We start from the raw sequence: 13,719 nt of genomic DNA, 5'->3' as shown, positions 1-13,719 counted from the left end.
TCTGCTTACAGGCTTAAGAAAGATTTAAAATACCATATAGATGGTAAAAGCCAGAGTGTATACATATATACATGACTTAATGGGACCTAATGATAGGAAAAGTATAAGATCTTTTGGAAATCCTGTAGTTTCAGATTTTATTATAGTATTGGTATTAATCAAAGTAACCTTGATACGAGGAAGCCTGACCTTAAAAGAAAAAAATCCATCTAGATATCTGTCCATCCTCTTAAATACACAAGCTTGAAGTGTATGAAATTGAGTGGCAAGCTGTTGAAACAGTTAAATGTTTAACTAAAGGAATTTTTTTTTATATCCAGTCTACAACTGTTCTTCTTTAATACATGTCCTCTAGTTTGTACTGCCTGTAAAATAAAGGATGTTCACTTTGTTTAGTTTTAACCTTTTAAGACCCCATGCAGATGCAAAGTCTTCAGGATTTAGCAATCCATAGCAATTGGTATCTGATTGTTTGTTTCAAATATAGATACTTAGCAGAGCCTTCTGAGTTGCTTATACCCAAAAACCCTAGGAATATTTTAACTTGCATTAAAATGATTATAATATTAAAAGGCACTAATAGTGATCTATTAGTGTCTCTTAATATTATAATCATTTTAATGCAAGTTAGAAAGCTATAAACACCATAATCCCAAATTCAGGTAGACTGATTTCTTTGTTTAATAGTAAAGCTCATTCAGCTTTATTATTAAACAAGTGTGTACACCATATTTTAACTTGAGAATTTCTTAATTTTTCACTTGCATTATAGGCTTTTATTGCATTTTATGATTAAAAGGTATTTGATCCTTAATTGGGGTTTGAAAAAGGGTAGTAATGTTAACTTTAGTTTATGGTGTTTTATATGCTGTGTATCTTAAACTTTTCATCAGTTGGCAGTTTTTTTTTTCATTATTAGTGTTATGCTCTTATAACATAAGCAGTTTAAATAGTGTAAACTTTTTTTTAGTAAAATCATTGAGAAGCAGTTTCTGCTAAAAATAGAAAATGTCTTTGGCGTGCTGCTTTAGTCTAATGAAATAAATTTAAATGCTGAAGATTTACTTTGATTGTTGAATGCAAACAGAATGTCAATCACTGCAGAAATTGAAAACATTAATTTGTCTAATTAAAACAAATTGTTAACTGAGAAGTATTAATATTCTTGGGAATATAACAATTGAGTTTATAAACCCAAAACATGAAAACCAGTGATACATAAAGAAACATCAAGTCCTCCCAATAAGCATTTTGGAGGACAGTTGATATACCTATCCATGAGGAGCTGGTGGACTGGTGAGCATTTTTTTTTTTTATACAAAAAAATTTATTTTTCCATGTTGTTAGCAGATCAACTCAAAATAATCATAATTAGATTAAGACCAACTCTTAGAATTGTCAGACAATCTTATGTTAATTGAGTTTGTTGAAATTGTCAGTCATTCCCCTGGCGCCTCCGTAGCCAGGTGGGAAGGAGCAACAGTGCGTAGCACATGCTTCTTGATTAGACCGGGGTTCGAGCCCATCACCACCAAACACAGGATGTGGAAAGGTCAGGGAATGACCACCGCATATCCCAGAGCAATATGGCCTTAGTTGCTAATGCTCCTAAAAACCAAACAACAATCAGTCATTCCCACAATCAATTTTGGTAATGCATACTGGAAGTCAATGATAACTGCTTGAGTTACCTATGTGGTTTCTAGGATCATTATAGCACAAAAAAAAAAAAAACTCTGGGAAAGAAGTTGAAGATCTACCTTGTTTAAACTAAAATGGGCAGCTAATGACAGTAACCAACAAAGATTTTGTTACAAAAGAGAATAAGGTTAACTGAAGTTAATATTCATCATATATTTAGAGATGACTTTTAACTGAAATTTTAAAATAGGTTTCAAAATTAAGGCCAGTTGAAACTTTTGAACTTAAACTTCATAGTGGCTGACTTTTTAAACATGTGACAACGAGGCTTATAATTTGAGTGAAAAGTGGGAGTGACTTCGTAGTAACTGAATTTATTTAGTAAGCGGATATTCATTTCAGTCATTTTTCAGAAACGATTTTTCACATGTTCAAAATTGTATGCATTCAAAGTATCAAAGAATGGTGTATATGCGATAGGAGTTATTCTGGCGAGGATAAGCATCATTAAGCTGTTTTATAGTTTGGTTGGGGTGAAATGAGTAATTAGACTTGTAAGCTTGACCTCTGTTCTTGGAAAAATAAGTTACTCATTTAAAGTAGTAATGTAAAACAATTTAGGTAGGAATGCAGTTGTGGGCAATCTTGTCTGATCAACCTGATTGAATACTGTGACAGAGTAACAAAGGAGATGGATGCAAAAAAATATTCTGACATATTTATTTCAGAAAATCTTTTGATACTGTTCCATATGAAAGACTGCTATACAAATTGTGGCATTAGGGGCAAGCTACTGCTATGGGTAGAGTGGGAGAAGATACAATGATTATCAATGGGGACTGCTCTTTTTGGACTAATGTTAGTGGAGTCCCCAGAGGGTTCAATGCCATACTCATTGTGTATTGCATTGAACCTTAGGGACTTCACCCATTGTTTATTATTTATTAAAACTACTAATGAAGCATATCGGGCCTAATGTCTAAGTTTACAGATGATATGCAGGGTAGTTAATGGCAGTAATAAGTGTATGCCACTGTAACAAGATCTGGAAAAATTAGCCAGACGTGCTTGAGAAGACAGTTTAACATTGACAAATGCAAGGTACTTCGTGTGGATTATTGTAATCCCAGAATTAATGTACTGTGTGGTATTTCACTCAAAGCACTAGAGAATGAAAAGACCTTGGAAGTCAAAGTTCTGAGCAGTGCAGATGAGCTGATAGGGTGGCTCATGAGGATTTTTCAGTGATATAGAGGAATTTTGCTAATAGGATAATCACCTTATTCTTGCTAGCAAGAATAAGGTGATTATCCTATTGTATAATGCAATTCTTAGGCCACATTTGAGCACTGGATACAGGTCTAGAAGCATTTTAGTAAGGATCTAGATTTTTTGAAATAGATGCAGAGAAGGGCAGTGAGATTAGTGAGAGGAACAAAAGTGTACTTTAACCAAGAAAGGCTACAGTTCTGCAAATTGCAGCATCTTGAAATTAGGTACCTGCAAGGAGACCTGATTAAGGTATTTGAAGCTTTGATTGAGTAAGCTTAACGTTGATGACATCCTTACTCTTGTTCTTACAACACAAGGGGAATAAATTTAAATCAAGGAAGGAGGAACAATGGTTGCAGGATAAATTGTGTGGAAATTTGCTTTCAGCCAGAGGATAATTCTGTCTAGTGTTATAAAAGTAGATAGTTTGAATAAATTTAAGGAAGAATTAGATTAATTATTAGAGATGGACAGGTGAAGTTGGAATTTGACTATTGCTGTATAAGTTTGCATCATTTGCCACTACTAATACTAATTCAAGGAAAGTTTTTGGTAACCTTGATTCTGTAGACAACTTATTTAAGCTGAACTTATAAACTACAGTAGCAAGTGAGACATGCCTGAAGTGATATAATTTGGCTTTCTTTGGCTGTTTCCTCTGAGGTGGGGGAGGCATTCATAAAACAATGTCAAATGGTTAATTTAAGATTTTAGAAAAATTTAATTTTGATAAGATTAATCTAATCATATTAGTATATTGATTTTATTCTTTGTTTTTTACCTGCATTTGTAAATGATTTATTTATTTTAAAGGATTTGATGCATTTGGAGATATGCTGCAACCACAGTCTTCTAAATTGTCAAGTTTGGGAGATAAAGGTTCTGGAGCAACCAGTATTGTAAAAGGAGATTTAGATTCAACTTTAGCAAATTTGGCCCAGAATTTAGATATTAATGGACCAAAGCAAGCACTTAAAAAGTAAGTAAAGTTTACCATTTTTGTTTTCTTTTCTTCAAAAAATTAATTTTATTTTTCTCCCTTACATCCTTTCAGTCAGTGTTGCTCCTTGCTTTCTAACTTAGTAATTTACTGCTATCTAATTCTGACTGGTGGGGGGGGGGGTAGACGAAGTAAGTGTTGCTTACAGGTGGCAGTTCAAAAGGGTTGCCAAAAAACTTGACTTATGCAAGTAGGACCTCTGTTTAATTAACAAACTTCTTTATAGCAAAATTTTCTATTTAGTGATACATGCAATATCACATTCTTTCATTTCGCTCAAAGCGTTTCATAATTTCGTTTTTTTCCTCTATCGACCGTGGAAATCCTGGTGGGCTGGAGGCCGAAGGTGCCACAGGTGGGTAGACGAAGTAAGCGTTGCTTACAGGTGGCAGTTCAAGAGGGTGCCAAAAAATTTGACTTATGCAAATAGGACCTCTGTTTAATTAACAAACTTCTTTATAGCAAAATTTTCTATTTAGTGATACATGCAATATCATATTCTTTCATTTTGCTCAAAGCGTTTCATCATTTCGTTTTTTTCCTCTATCGACTGTGGAAATCCTGGTGGGCTGGAGGCCGGTGTGATTTTGGTCATAAATACATGTATGAGGCCGCTACAAGTTTTCCCCAGTAAGAATTTGATAGTCTGTGGTATTGCTTTCCTTTTTCTCTCTGAATCTGTAGTATCTTCACCAAGCAGGCTTCATTTTCACACTTTTTCTCTAAGTATTTTACTCATTTTTACTGAATAAAACAATTTCAGTATAAAAAGGACAAATGAGGAGGCACGCTTGATAATACACATAAACAAAGCTGCCCGCATGTAGCAACTGAATAAACAAAGAAGTAATTTCCAGCTGTGTTCCTGCTGGTGAAATCTGTTATAAACGGGTAGTAAACTCTATCTAATTTCATTTGCGATAATACTGATAGCTGAAATTATGGGTTTTTATTTTTGTTATGGTGAAATGTGTTTCCACTTCACTGAAATCTTCAATCGTATGAAAAACAAATACATTTTCAGAAACTTCTCTTCTTTCAGTTTGGGTGGTTCCAGAGTTCGACTGCCATTTCTTGTAAATACAAAGGCGAATCATGCCCAAGCGAATTCGGTTCGTGTTATATACGGCATTGTTCCCCTATTTATAAACCGTGTATGATCGAATTTGTGTAGTGTAAACGCATGTTATACGAGGACTGACCGTACTATATACTGTTTTAATTTTTTCTTGGGGTAAGTATTTTTTGTGTTACCATGTGCAACTTATTTGTTAGAATATGCTTATAGCTTCGATTCTTTATACGATTTCAGTTTTTTAGCATTGCTTATAAATATCACAAAACTTACCTCCTAATTCATATGGTTAAAATATAATGAAGAAATTAAAATGGGAAATTAAAAAATATCAAATTCCGTGAGGAGGAAAAAAAAGCACTCTTTTCTGCTTGGATCGTTATACATAAAAATTAATGATTATGAAGCTAAGAATGAAAAGAACCAAGAGTCCTAATGTTGGACTTTCACAGTTCCATCATCAGTTGGTCCATTTGCTTGGGAAAGAAATTCTGAGTGTTATAAAGGTTAACTCTAGCTCCCATGGTGCATGGTTAGTGCGTGCGTGCCGGAAATTTTACATGTTATCGTGCGAGGTTCAGTTGGGAAATCATTCAATGGTTATTAGTAATACACGAAGCTTTAGAGCTTCGTGTATTAATAATAGTTTATAACTGGAATTCAGTTTTGTTAATATTATTGCAGAATCCTTTTGAGTGTCATAATTATGTGAATGTTGACTGAGTTCTGTGGCTGAATAAATAGCATGGAAGCTGGTTTGGTTGATATAGGCTCTGTTATTTGCAGTTTTAGTGGATTCAAATTTGGCAGTAATACTACTAATTTCGTATGCATTATGGTACCTACAGATGCTTGCCTTCAAGCATCTGTAGGTCCTGCTTGCAGTAGCTCCGGTTTGCCTGCACAGGCCAAGTTTGTGCAGTCAAACTGGAGCATGTGTATGTAGCGCAGGCCACCTGGCTGGTCTGTGTAAATTTGAGCAACGACAGATATTGCCCTGCACACACCTGTAAATCTGTGCATGTAGATGTGGTTTTCCCAAATATGGCATACACAAAGAACCTTGTGAAAGTGCACCCAATGCCGTAAACAAATTCCCTACTTGATAAAATTGTTCTATAATTATTAGCTTCATAAATTCTGATTGTAATTGGGCCTCTGATGTTAGTAATTTCCAAATTCTGGGTTATGAGTGAGCAAATAGTGTGTTAGACAAAAAACCAAACACAGTGAACGAAACAAAATTCATATTTAATGCACCTTAAATTCTTCTTCACTACCCTTATTTAATTAAGCTGTATGAAGAAATTCTTCTTTGCTACCCTTAAAAATAATACTATATTACTCTATTTGAATTGTTACAATATATTTTTAAAAACGATTTTACAGATACTTTTCCGATTGTAGCAGTTGGACTAAATTTTTCTAACTTTACCAGTTTCAGCTGCCTGAGGTGAACGGAGTCTATTAAAATTCAAATTATATACGATCGACAATGTCTGAACAACAAACTTTCTAATTTGGCAATAATTTCAATAGAAAGTGACCTTTTGGAAAAAAATAAACAAATGAAATATTTAATAGATTCGCATTTCTTAAAGCAAGGAAACAAATTTATATACTTTTTTTTAAATTATAATTTTCCTTTTATTTTATTATTGTGATAGATTATGATTGCTGTGATTTAGAATTTGAAGTTTATTTCCAGAATTTCAGAATGATTTTGTTATTTTTTCTTGTGTTTCATTATATTATATGTGAGATATTTTGTAATTATTTTCTCTTTTAATAAATGAATGCTATTTTATTTATGCCTTATTTTATTTTTTAATCCAAATATTTTGGGGTAGCATTTTTGATTTTGCTTACTGGTAGCACATAGGGTTGTGGTGGCCCTGGGGTTGGGGTGAGTGAGAAAAAAGCTAATAATAGTTGAACTTGCATCTATATCTTAATAAAGGCTGTTTAAGCATGAGTAATGAATCTCCATTTCTACTACCCAGGCAGTATGCATGTATAGTTTTATATCTCATTGTGAATACCTTCACAAAGAGTTGCCCAGGTATTGCACTACTTCAAATAAGTAACACTTCTCTGGTAGAGAAGACTATCGTTACTTATTCTCAGATAGGCACCAACTAGACAGCACTGTTTCAAAGCTGGTTGGCTTCTTCAATAAGTGGGCAGGTATCCTGTTGCAATAGTGACAACCCAGTTTATGAAGTATAACCCACAATGAGAGATGCTTGGTGTGCATGGTTTAATCTAAATATATTTCTTGACTAACTGTCAGAGATATAATAAAATGATGCATGCATACTACCTGAGTAGTAGAAATGGAGATGCATTACCCATGCTTAAACAGCCTTTTTCATACTCTTTGACATTTAATCACGGAATATATTTAGATTAAACCATGCACACCATCAAGCATCTCTCATAGTGTGGAGTTATACTTCATAACTGGGTTGTCACTGTTGCAACATGGTACCTGCCCACCCACTGATGAAGTCAACTAGCTTCGAAACAGTGCGTCTGGGTACCTGCCCATCCACTGATGATAGGCCAATAGCTTTGAAACGGTCGCTGGGGGGAGCCTGATATTCATGGAGTTTCCGAGAATAAGTAACAACAGTCTTCTCTACTGGGGAAGCGTTGCCTATTCGAGGAATATGAGCTTTGAGTGCGAGTTGAAGGAGCAACTGCCCCTTTCTTCCTTCTATGGCATTTCCTTTCTCTACCTCTCCTACTATCACCTTCCTACATCTTTCTCTTTTCTAAGTCTAATAGGGATAGTATGAGGATAACCAAGAACTTTATCCCATACCATATTTCAAAACAGTGCTGTCTTGGTGGTGGTGCCCATCTGAGAATAAGTAACAGTTATCTTCTCTACCAGAGAACATTACTTATTCTAAGTAGTGCAATACCTAGGCAACTTGTTGTGAAGGTATTCACAATGAGATATAATAAAACAATGCATGCATACTACCTGGGTAGTAATGGAGATTCACTACCCATTCTTAAACAGCCTTTTACATGCCTTTTGATATTTTGTCAAAAAATGTATTAATGGGAAGCCAACCAATTTTTCTTTTTCAAGACTAGGCATATTGTAATGTTAAGTGTTTCCTCTACATCAATGATCAAATTCATAATATGGTCATTATGAATGCTATTCTAGATGGAGAATGCATCCTACTAATTTGGGTTTGGTCAGTGGTGGGCTGTGAATATTTTAACAATGGGCTTGCAGTTTTTCTGACTCTCTACTGAGTAAATTTGATCATGCACGGAAGTGATGTCATCCATGACTTCCACCAGAGGCAGTTCCCACGCTCCCTCTACTTAGTAGTGATTAGAATGTGGGGTGCATTTTTCGTGACCATTATGATATCTCAAGTCAGAGGTGGATTCAGGGGATGGACAGATGTGGCTTATTATCCCCTTAACTATGTGTATAAGTGAATGTGTAAAACGTAGATAAGTCTATCTAAAAAAAATAATTAAACCTGGTCATCATGCCTCGCCTTACGATGATAACTGCATATGACTGTCTTGAGTTCTAACTTTTTAGAATTTTTGAATAGCATGATGTCACAATTATGCCTCCTGGAGTTACTACTGCAGTAAGTATGATTGCAACAATACAAATATTTGTCAACAATTTCTCTTTGTCTCTTATTTTTGTTACATTCCATTCTTGGGTGCCCCTAAGAGCTGCGTATGTCGCTTCAACTACAAGATCGGTACATCAATCGGTGCTGTTTTACAGAGACATTTAGATATGTTGCAATTGCAAGTATACATCTCTTATGTTAGTTATCATAAATCCATTGTATCTTGCCTTCCAGAAATTATGAAAATTTGGGAATGATCAATAAAATTTTTACAATAAAAAGCTCTTATTTTTTAATCAATTATATATGAATCAAAATACCTGAAAGAAATGCAAAGGATGTTTTGCATAAACCGTCTACTGCGCATGCCTGGCACATGCAACTTTTTTTATTTTATTTTTTTTAACTAGGGAAATATAACGGATATATTTTTTTCACGATAAAATTTTAATATTGCGTTTAAAAAAAATAAGATGAAATATTTCCCATATCACAAATAAAATAAAAACTATCACAAAACGTTCCACAATATTAAAACAAATATTACATAAAAATCAAACTTTCTAGAAAAAGTACACAGATTGCATGAAAAAAATTTCGCAAATATTCAAGAAAAATTTATTCAAAAAATTGCCACATACAATTTACTTCTTCATTGATATTTGTTGTCGATCTTCTGCTTTGCTCAATGGCTGAGCGATGATTACAGAGGAATGATTTGACTTGACGATCTGGATCAAATTGAAGCAATAGTTTTCCATTTAGATGTGTGTTTAATTGTCACAATATTATTCATTACGCTGAAAGCTCACTCAGCTTCAGCACTGCTAATCGCAGTGGTTTCAAAGATATTTTCTGGCTTTCTTAATTGAAAAGGGAATTTCACTCAATTTTAAAGATAAACTGTCTTCGACAATTTCTAAAATCATTAACTTTTATTTCATATTTTATCAGAAGACATGAATTTCTTATTTGGTTTTCACTTTCTTGCCCTTTATTCACGATTTCAGGTAACATATGTTTAAAATTTCTTTCAATAGTATCGTCATTTTCTTTAATTTAAAATCACCCTGTTGCATTAATAACTTATCCTTTAAGGATAAAAACAATGCATTTAATTACTTGTCACGAGGTAATTTTTTTACTTTTGATTTTGACTCCTTCAAATTCTTTCCACTTCAACATGCTCTCAGTTTTAGCTTCATAATTTCCTTCAGAATTTTTCAAATTAGCAATAGCATTGATAGTTCAAATAATTAATTTTTATGCTTTTACCATTGTGATTCTGTAAAGCTTCTGAAAGGTAAGAGAGCTCCTGCAGGATGTTGATCATTAGTGCTAAATGGTTAAGAAATTCCAAATTTAAAAGTCTATTTAATAACCCGGAGTATTTCACTTCTGATTCAAAATGTTTGCACAAAGCGGGATAATTCTTCCAACCCACAATTGCTGTCTGCAAACTACAAGCTGTTCATCATGGCCTGAACACACTACCAATCTTTATAGTTTCCACATAAAGTTCTTTAGCAGTCATCCTTAATTTGCACTAATTTTTTGGAGATTGGTGATAGTTTTTTTAATTATTGCCTGTATACCATTATATTTTAGAACATTTTCTACACAGTGAAAGCCTCGACAAACATTCAAAATCTGCCAACATTTCATCTTCATAAAGTTTATATAATACCTTAGTTGCCACAATTACCCCCCCCCCCCATGTTGCTACTCACTAGTTCTTTGAATACAGTGCAAAACAGTGCTTGCTTTCTTGCATCAAATGCCTCTACTAATGCTAAATGCTAAAAACATTGGAATCGCACGGATATTAAGCTACTGTGACCATGTAAACAGACAGGAGAAATTTACTGGAAGGCGTGGATCGCTCACTTCTCCGAAAAACATGTGCCTGTTTGTTGGAGTAAAGGGGAACCACAACACAGGTTGACCGTAGGCTATAATCCGTGTTGAGAATCTTCTTAATCCTCTGACTGGCTATGGAGAGCTTATTGACTAGTGCGACTTCTTGGTAAGTGACTGCATAGGTTTTACAGACACCACTAACATTGTGAAACGGTAATCCCTGTTCATCCTTAATTCACACTTTCTAATTACTTAAAGGCCAGAGGTGAGAACAATGCATTACAAAGTTCTCTCCTAATCCGCTCATTACATGGAAATTTTCATCGTTCAACGGAAACCATTTTAAATGTAATTACCAATGTGAATTCAAAAAAATTCACTATAAAGAAGTTTGTTAAACAGAGATCTTGACTGTAATTAAATCAAAAATGAAGCAATTTTAAAATACATAACAGATCGAATGCACCATTAAAATGCTGGGAATGGGGGCCCTGCTTGCTCTACCATAGTTTCGGCTCTGGATACTCATAATTGCATTCAGAATTTCATTTGTAAAAAAAAAAAAAAAAAAAATTGATCTCAATGGGCTCACAAATTTTCAAAAAAAATAATAATGGGCTCTTGTGGGTCCACTATAGCTTACCACTGGGTTTGGTATTAATTCTTGATTGATTTGAACTGCTGATTGAAAACCTCATACAGTGGTACCTTGGTTTGCGAGCATAATTCGTTCGGGAAACTTGCTCGTAATCCAAAGCATTCGTATATCAAAGCAAATTTTCTCATAAGAAATCATGGAAACCCAGATGATTTGTTCCAAAACTCAAAAATATTCATATACTGTAAAAATGATTAATACGAAATACATATATACCTTTTCATATTTTTAATATTTAAATTTAATATACATAAAGCAATCGGATTTGTGGTAGGACGACTTTCACTGTCACTAACGGAATCACTGCTATCTGTTGACTCTTTCTTTTTGTGCGACTTTCAGCTCAGCTTGACAGTGATCATTAACTACTCTACCAATTTTAACATCATATGCAAATTTAGACATCACGCCCTCTATCCCTTCATCAATGTCGTTTATGAAAATTAAAAACAGTGGTCCTAATACTGATCCTTGGGGAACCCCACTTCTTACATCAGCCCAATCTGAGGAATAGCCATTTATCACAACCCTCTGCCTCCTGCCCTGAAGCCATCCTTCTATCCATCTAAGGATTTTCCCAGTGATTACAACCTGTTCCAGCTTATAAAGCAACCGCTCATGTGGGACTGAGTCAAAAGCTTTGCTGAAATCTAAATAAACAATGTCGAAATTTCCCTAAATCCAGCTCGTGAGTGACCCTTTCGAAGTAGCGAACCAGATTTGTTAAACATGATTTTCCCTTTACAAAACCATGCTGAGTATCCTTGAGAATTTCAATTCGATCCAAATGATCCTGAATTCCACCCTTGATCATTGCCTCCATGATTTTCCCTACTACTGAAGTCAGACTGACAGGTCGATAATTTCCAACTTCACTTTTAGAGCCGCCCTTATGTATGGGAGATACATTTGCCCTTTTCCAATCCAAGGGAATCTCCCCAGAGTCTAGTGATGCTCGCATAATTAGCCTCAATGGTTCAATGCACTCGCTTGCCGCCTCTCTTAAGATTATAGGGTATATTCCATCGACTCCAGGAGCCTTACTGGTCTGTAGGCTCGAAAGTTTTTTTTTCATTAAATAATCTTGCGAAATTTCAATATCATTAATTACATATTTTTTAACTTCGCTCCCACAATTTCCCATTGCCACAAAAGGCTTTTCATTTGTAAATATCGATGCAAAATAACTGTTGAGTTCATCTGCAACGGCAGCTGGTGTATTTAATACTATTCCTTTTCACTTACGTAAAGGGCCGATCTGGTTTGTCCTGCTCTTCTTGGCATTTATATATGTGAAGAATTCTTTATCCCCCCCCTCTTTGCTAGTGATTTCTCATAAACTGCCCTTGCCTGTTGAACGTTTTCTGTGGCTCTATTACACATCACCTTGTAGCTGTTATAGGCTTCAGTACTTTTTATTGCTCTGTAACCTTTCCATGCCACCTTGGAAAGGTTAGAGCATTGCGTCGATTGTTGCATTCCGTTGCACTGCAAAAAGACAGTTTTGTTATTTATGTCATGGATGTAGATTTTTTATAGTAATTTTTTTTTTTTTTAGTTATCGCGAAAATGATGGGTAAATGCAAAAGAATTGCGCTTTTAGTTTAAACAAAAATTGAAATTATTCAAAAGTTTGAAAATGGTGCGTCCATTAAATCTAATGAATCATTATAATGCTGGTAACCAAACCATACGCAACATCCTAAAAAATATAGGAAAGCTATCGACTTAAAATCAATATCTCCAAAAAAAAAGGGAAGCATCGTATTGGACACGTGAGTAGTGTGTGGTAAGTTTTTCCTCTTTATCTATCGCCATATTTTTTCACGTAGGTTGAACATTTTTTGATACAGTAAGTCTAACTGTACAACTACAGATTTATGTAAATTTTTTTCACTCAAATTTTTTTTTTTTTAGGATTGTAAAATTTAAAACAAACAAAAAAATAAAATAATCAATCAATAACAATGATCACAGCTTGCACAAGTGAGGCACGGAGTAACAAGCAAAAAAATAAGAAAAAAGAAAAGGTTCTTGCAATTTATTTATGGTTTTTTTATGACTGAAGATTTCAGTGAAGAGGACACACATTTCACCATAACGTAAAATCCCACAGAATTCCAGCTATCGGTATTTTTGCAAACTCAATAAGATCGCGTTTTCTACCTGTTTATCTGTAGCCGAGTGGTCAGGAGCGGGAGTGCAGTAGCACACGCTCTGAGTAGACTGGGGTTAAAGCCCCTGACTGCTAAATATGGGCACTGTCAACCTGCACTGGACCAGCGTGGCAGATATGGTCCACATTTCCCTCACCATGAATTGTTGAGGCTTCCATCCTGCAGTGGTTTGATAATGGCTGCAGTTTACCTTTTTACCCGTTTATAATGAATTGCACTAACAGAAAAGCCCAATAAAACGCAAGTGCAAATTGTTTTTGTTTTATGGCAGTGACCTCCAGAAATGTGCTTTAACAAAATGTGAGCTCGTGCGGAGTGAGTTTTTGCCTAAATCCCATTAAGTTCTTTACAGAAAATTTCATTTTGACCGTTATCATGGTGCCGACTGAGAGAATATGTGAGTAAATCCTATGAAG

General features: G+C 34.7%; 1 protein-coding gene across 6 annotated transcripts in view; it reads left to right on the top strand.

Moving 5' to 3' along the window:
• The window catches only part of LOC150081248 (phosphatidylinositol-binding clathrin assembly protein LAP-like), a 325,729-nt gene that overhangs the window by 281,878 nt on the left and 30,132 nt on the right, over nucleotides 1-13,719 (top strand). For all 6 annotated transcript variants that reach the window (XM_090379536.1, XM_090379532.1, XM_090379535.1 and 3 more), the window contains one exon: nucleotides 3,727-3,892. In XM_090379536.1, the coding sequence (XP_090235662.1) occupies nucleotides 3,727-3,892 (166 nt within the window). The remainder of the gene's footprint in view (nucleotides 1-3,726; nucleotides 3,893-13,719) is intronic.

Source organism: Mastigoproctus giganteus, chromosome 8 (genome assembly GCF_048544385.1).
Source record: "Mastigoproctus giganteus isolate SK-2022 chromosome 8, ASM4854438v1, whole genome shotgun sequence".
Classification (NCBI taxonomy): domain Eukaryota; kingdom Metazoa; phylum Arthropoda; class Arachnida; order Uropygi; family Thelyphonidae; genus Mastigoproctus; species Mastigoproctus giganteus.
Note: the sequence above shows the minus strand (reverse complement) of the source record. Positions and strands in the feature narration are given on the sequence as shown.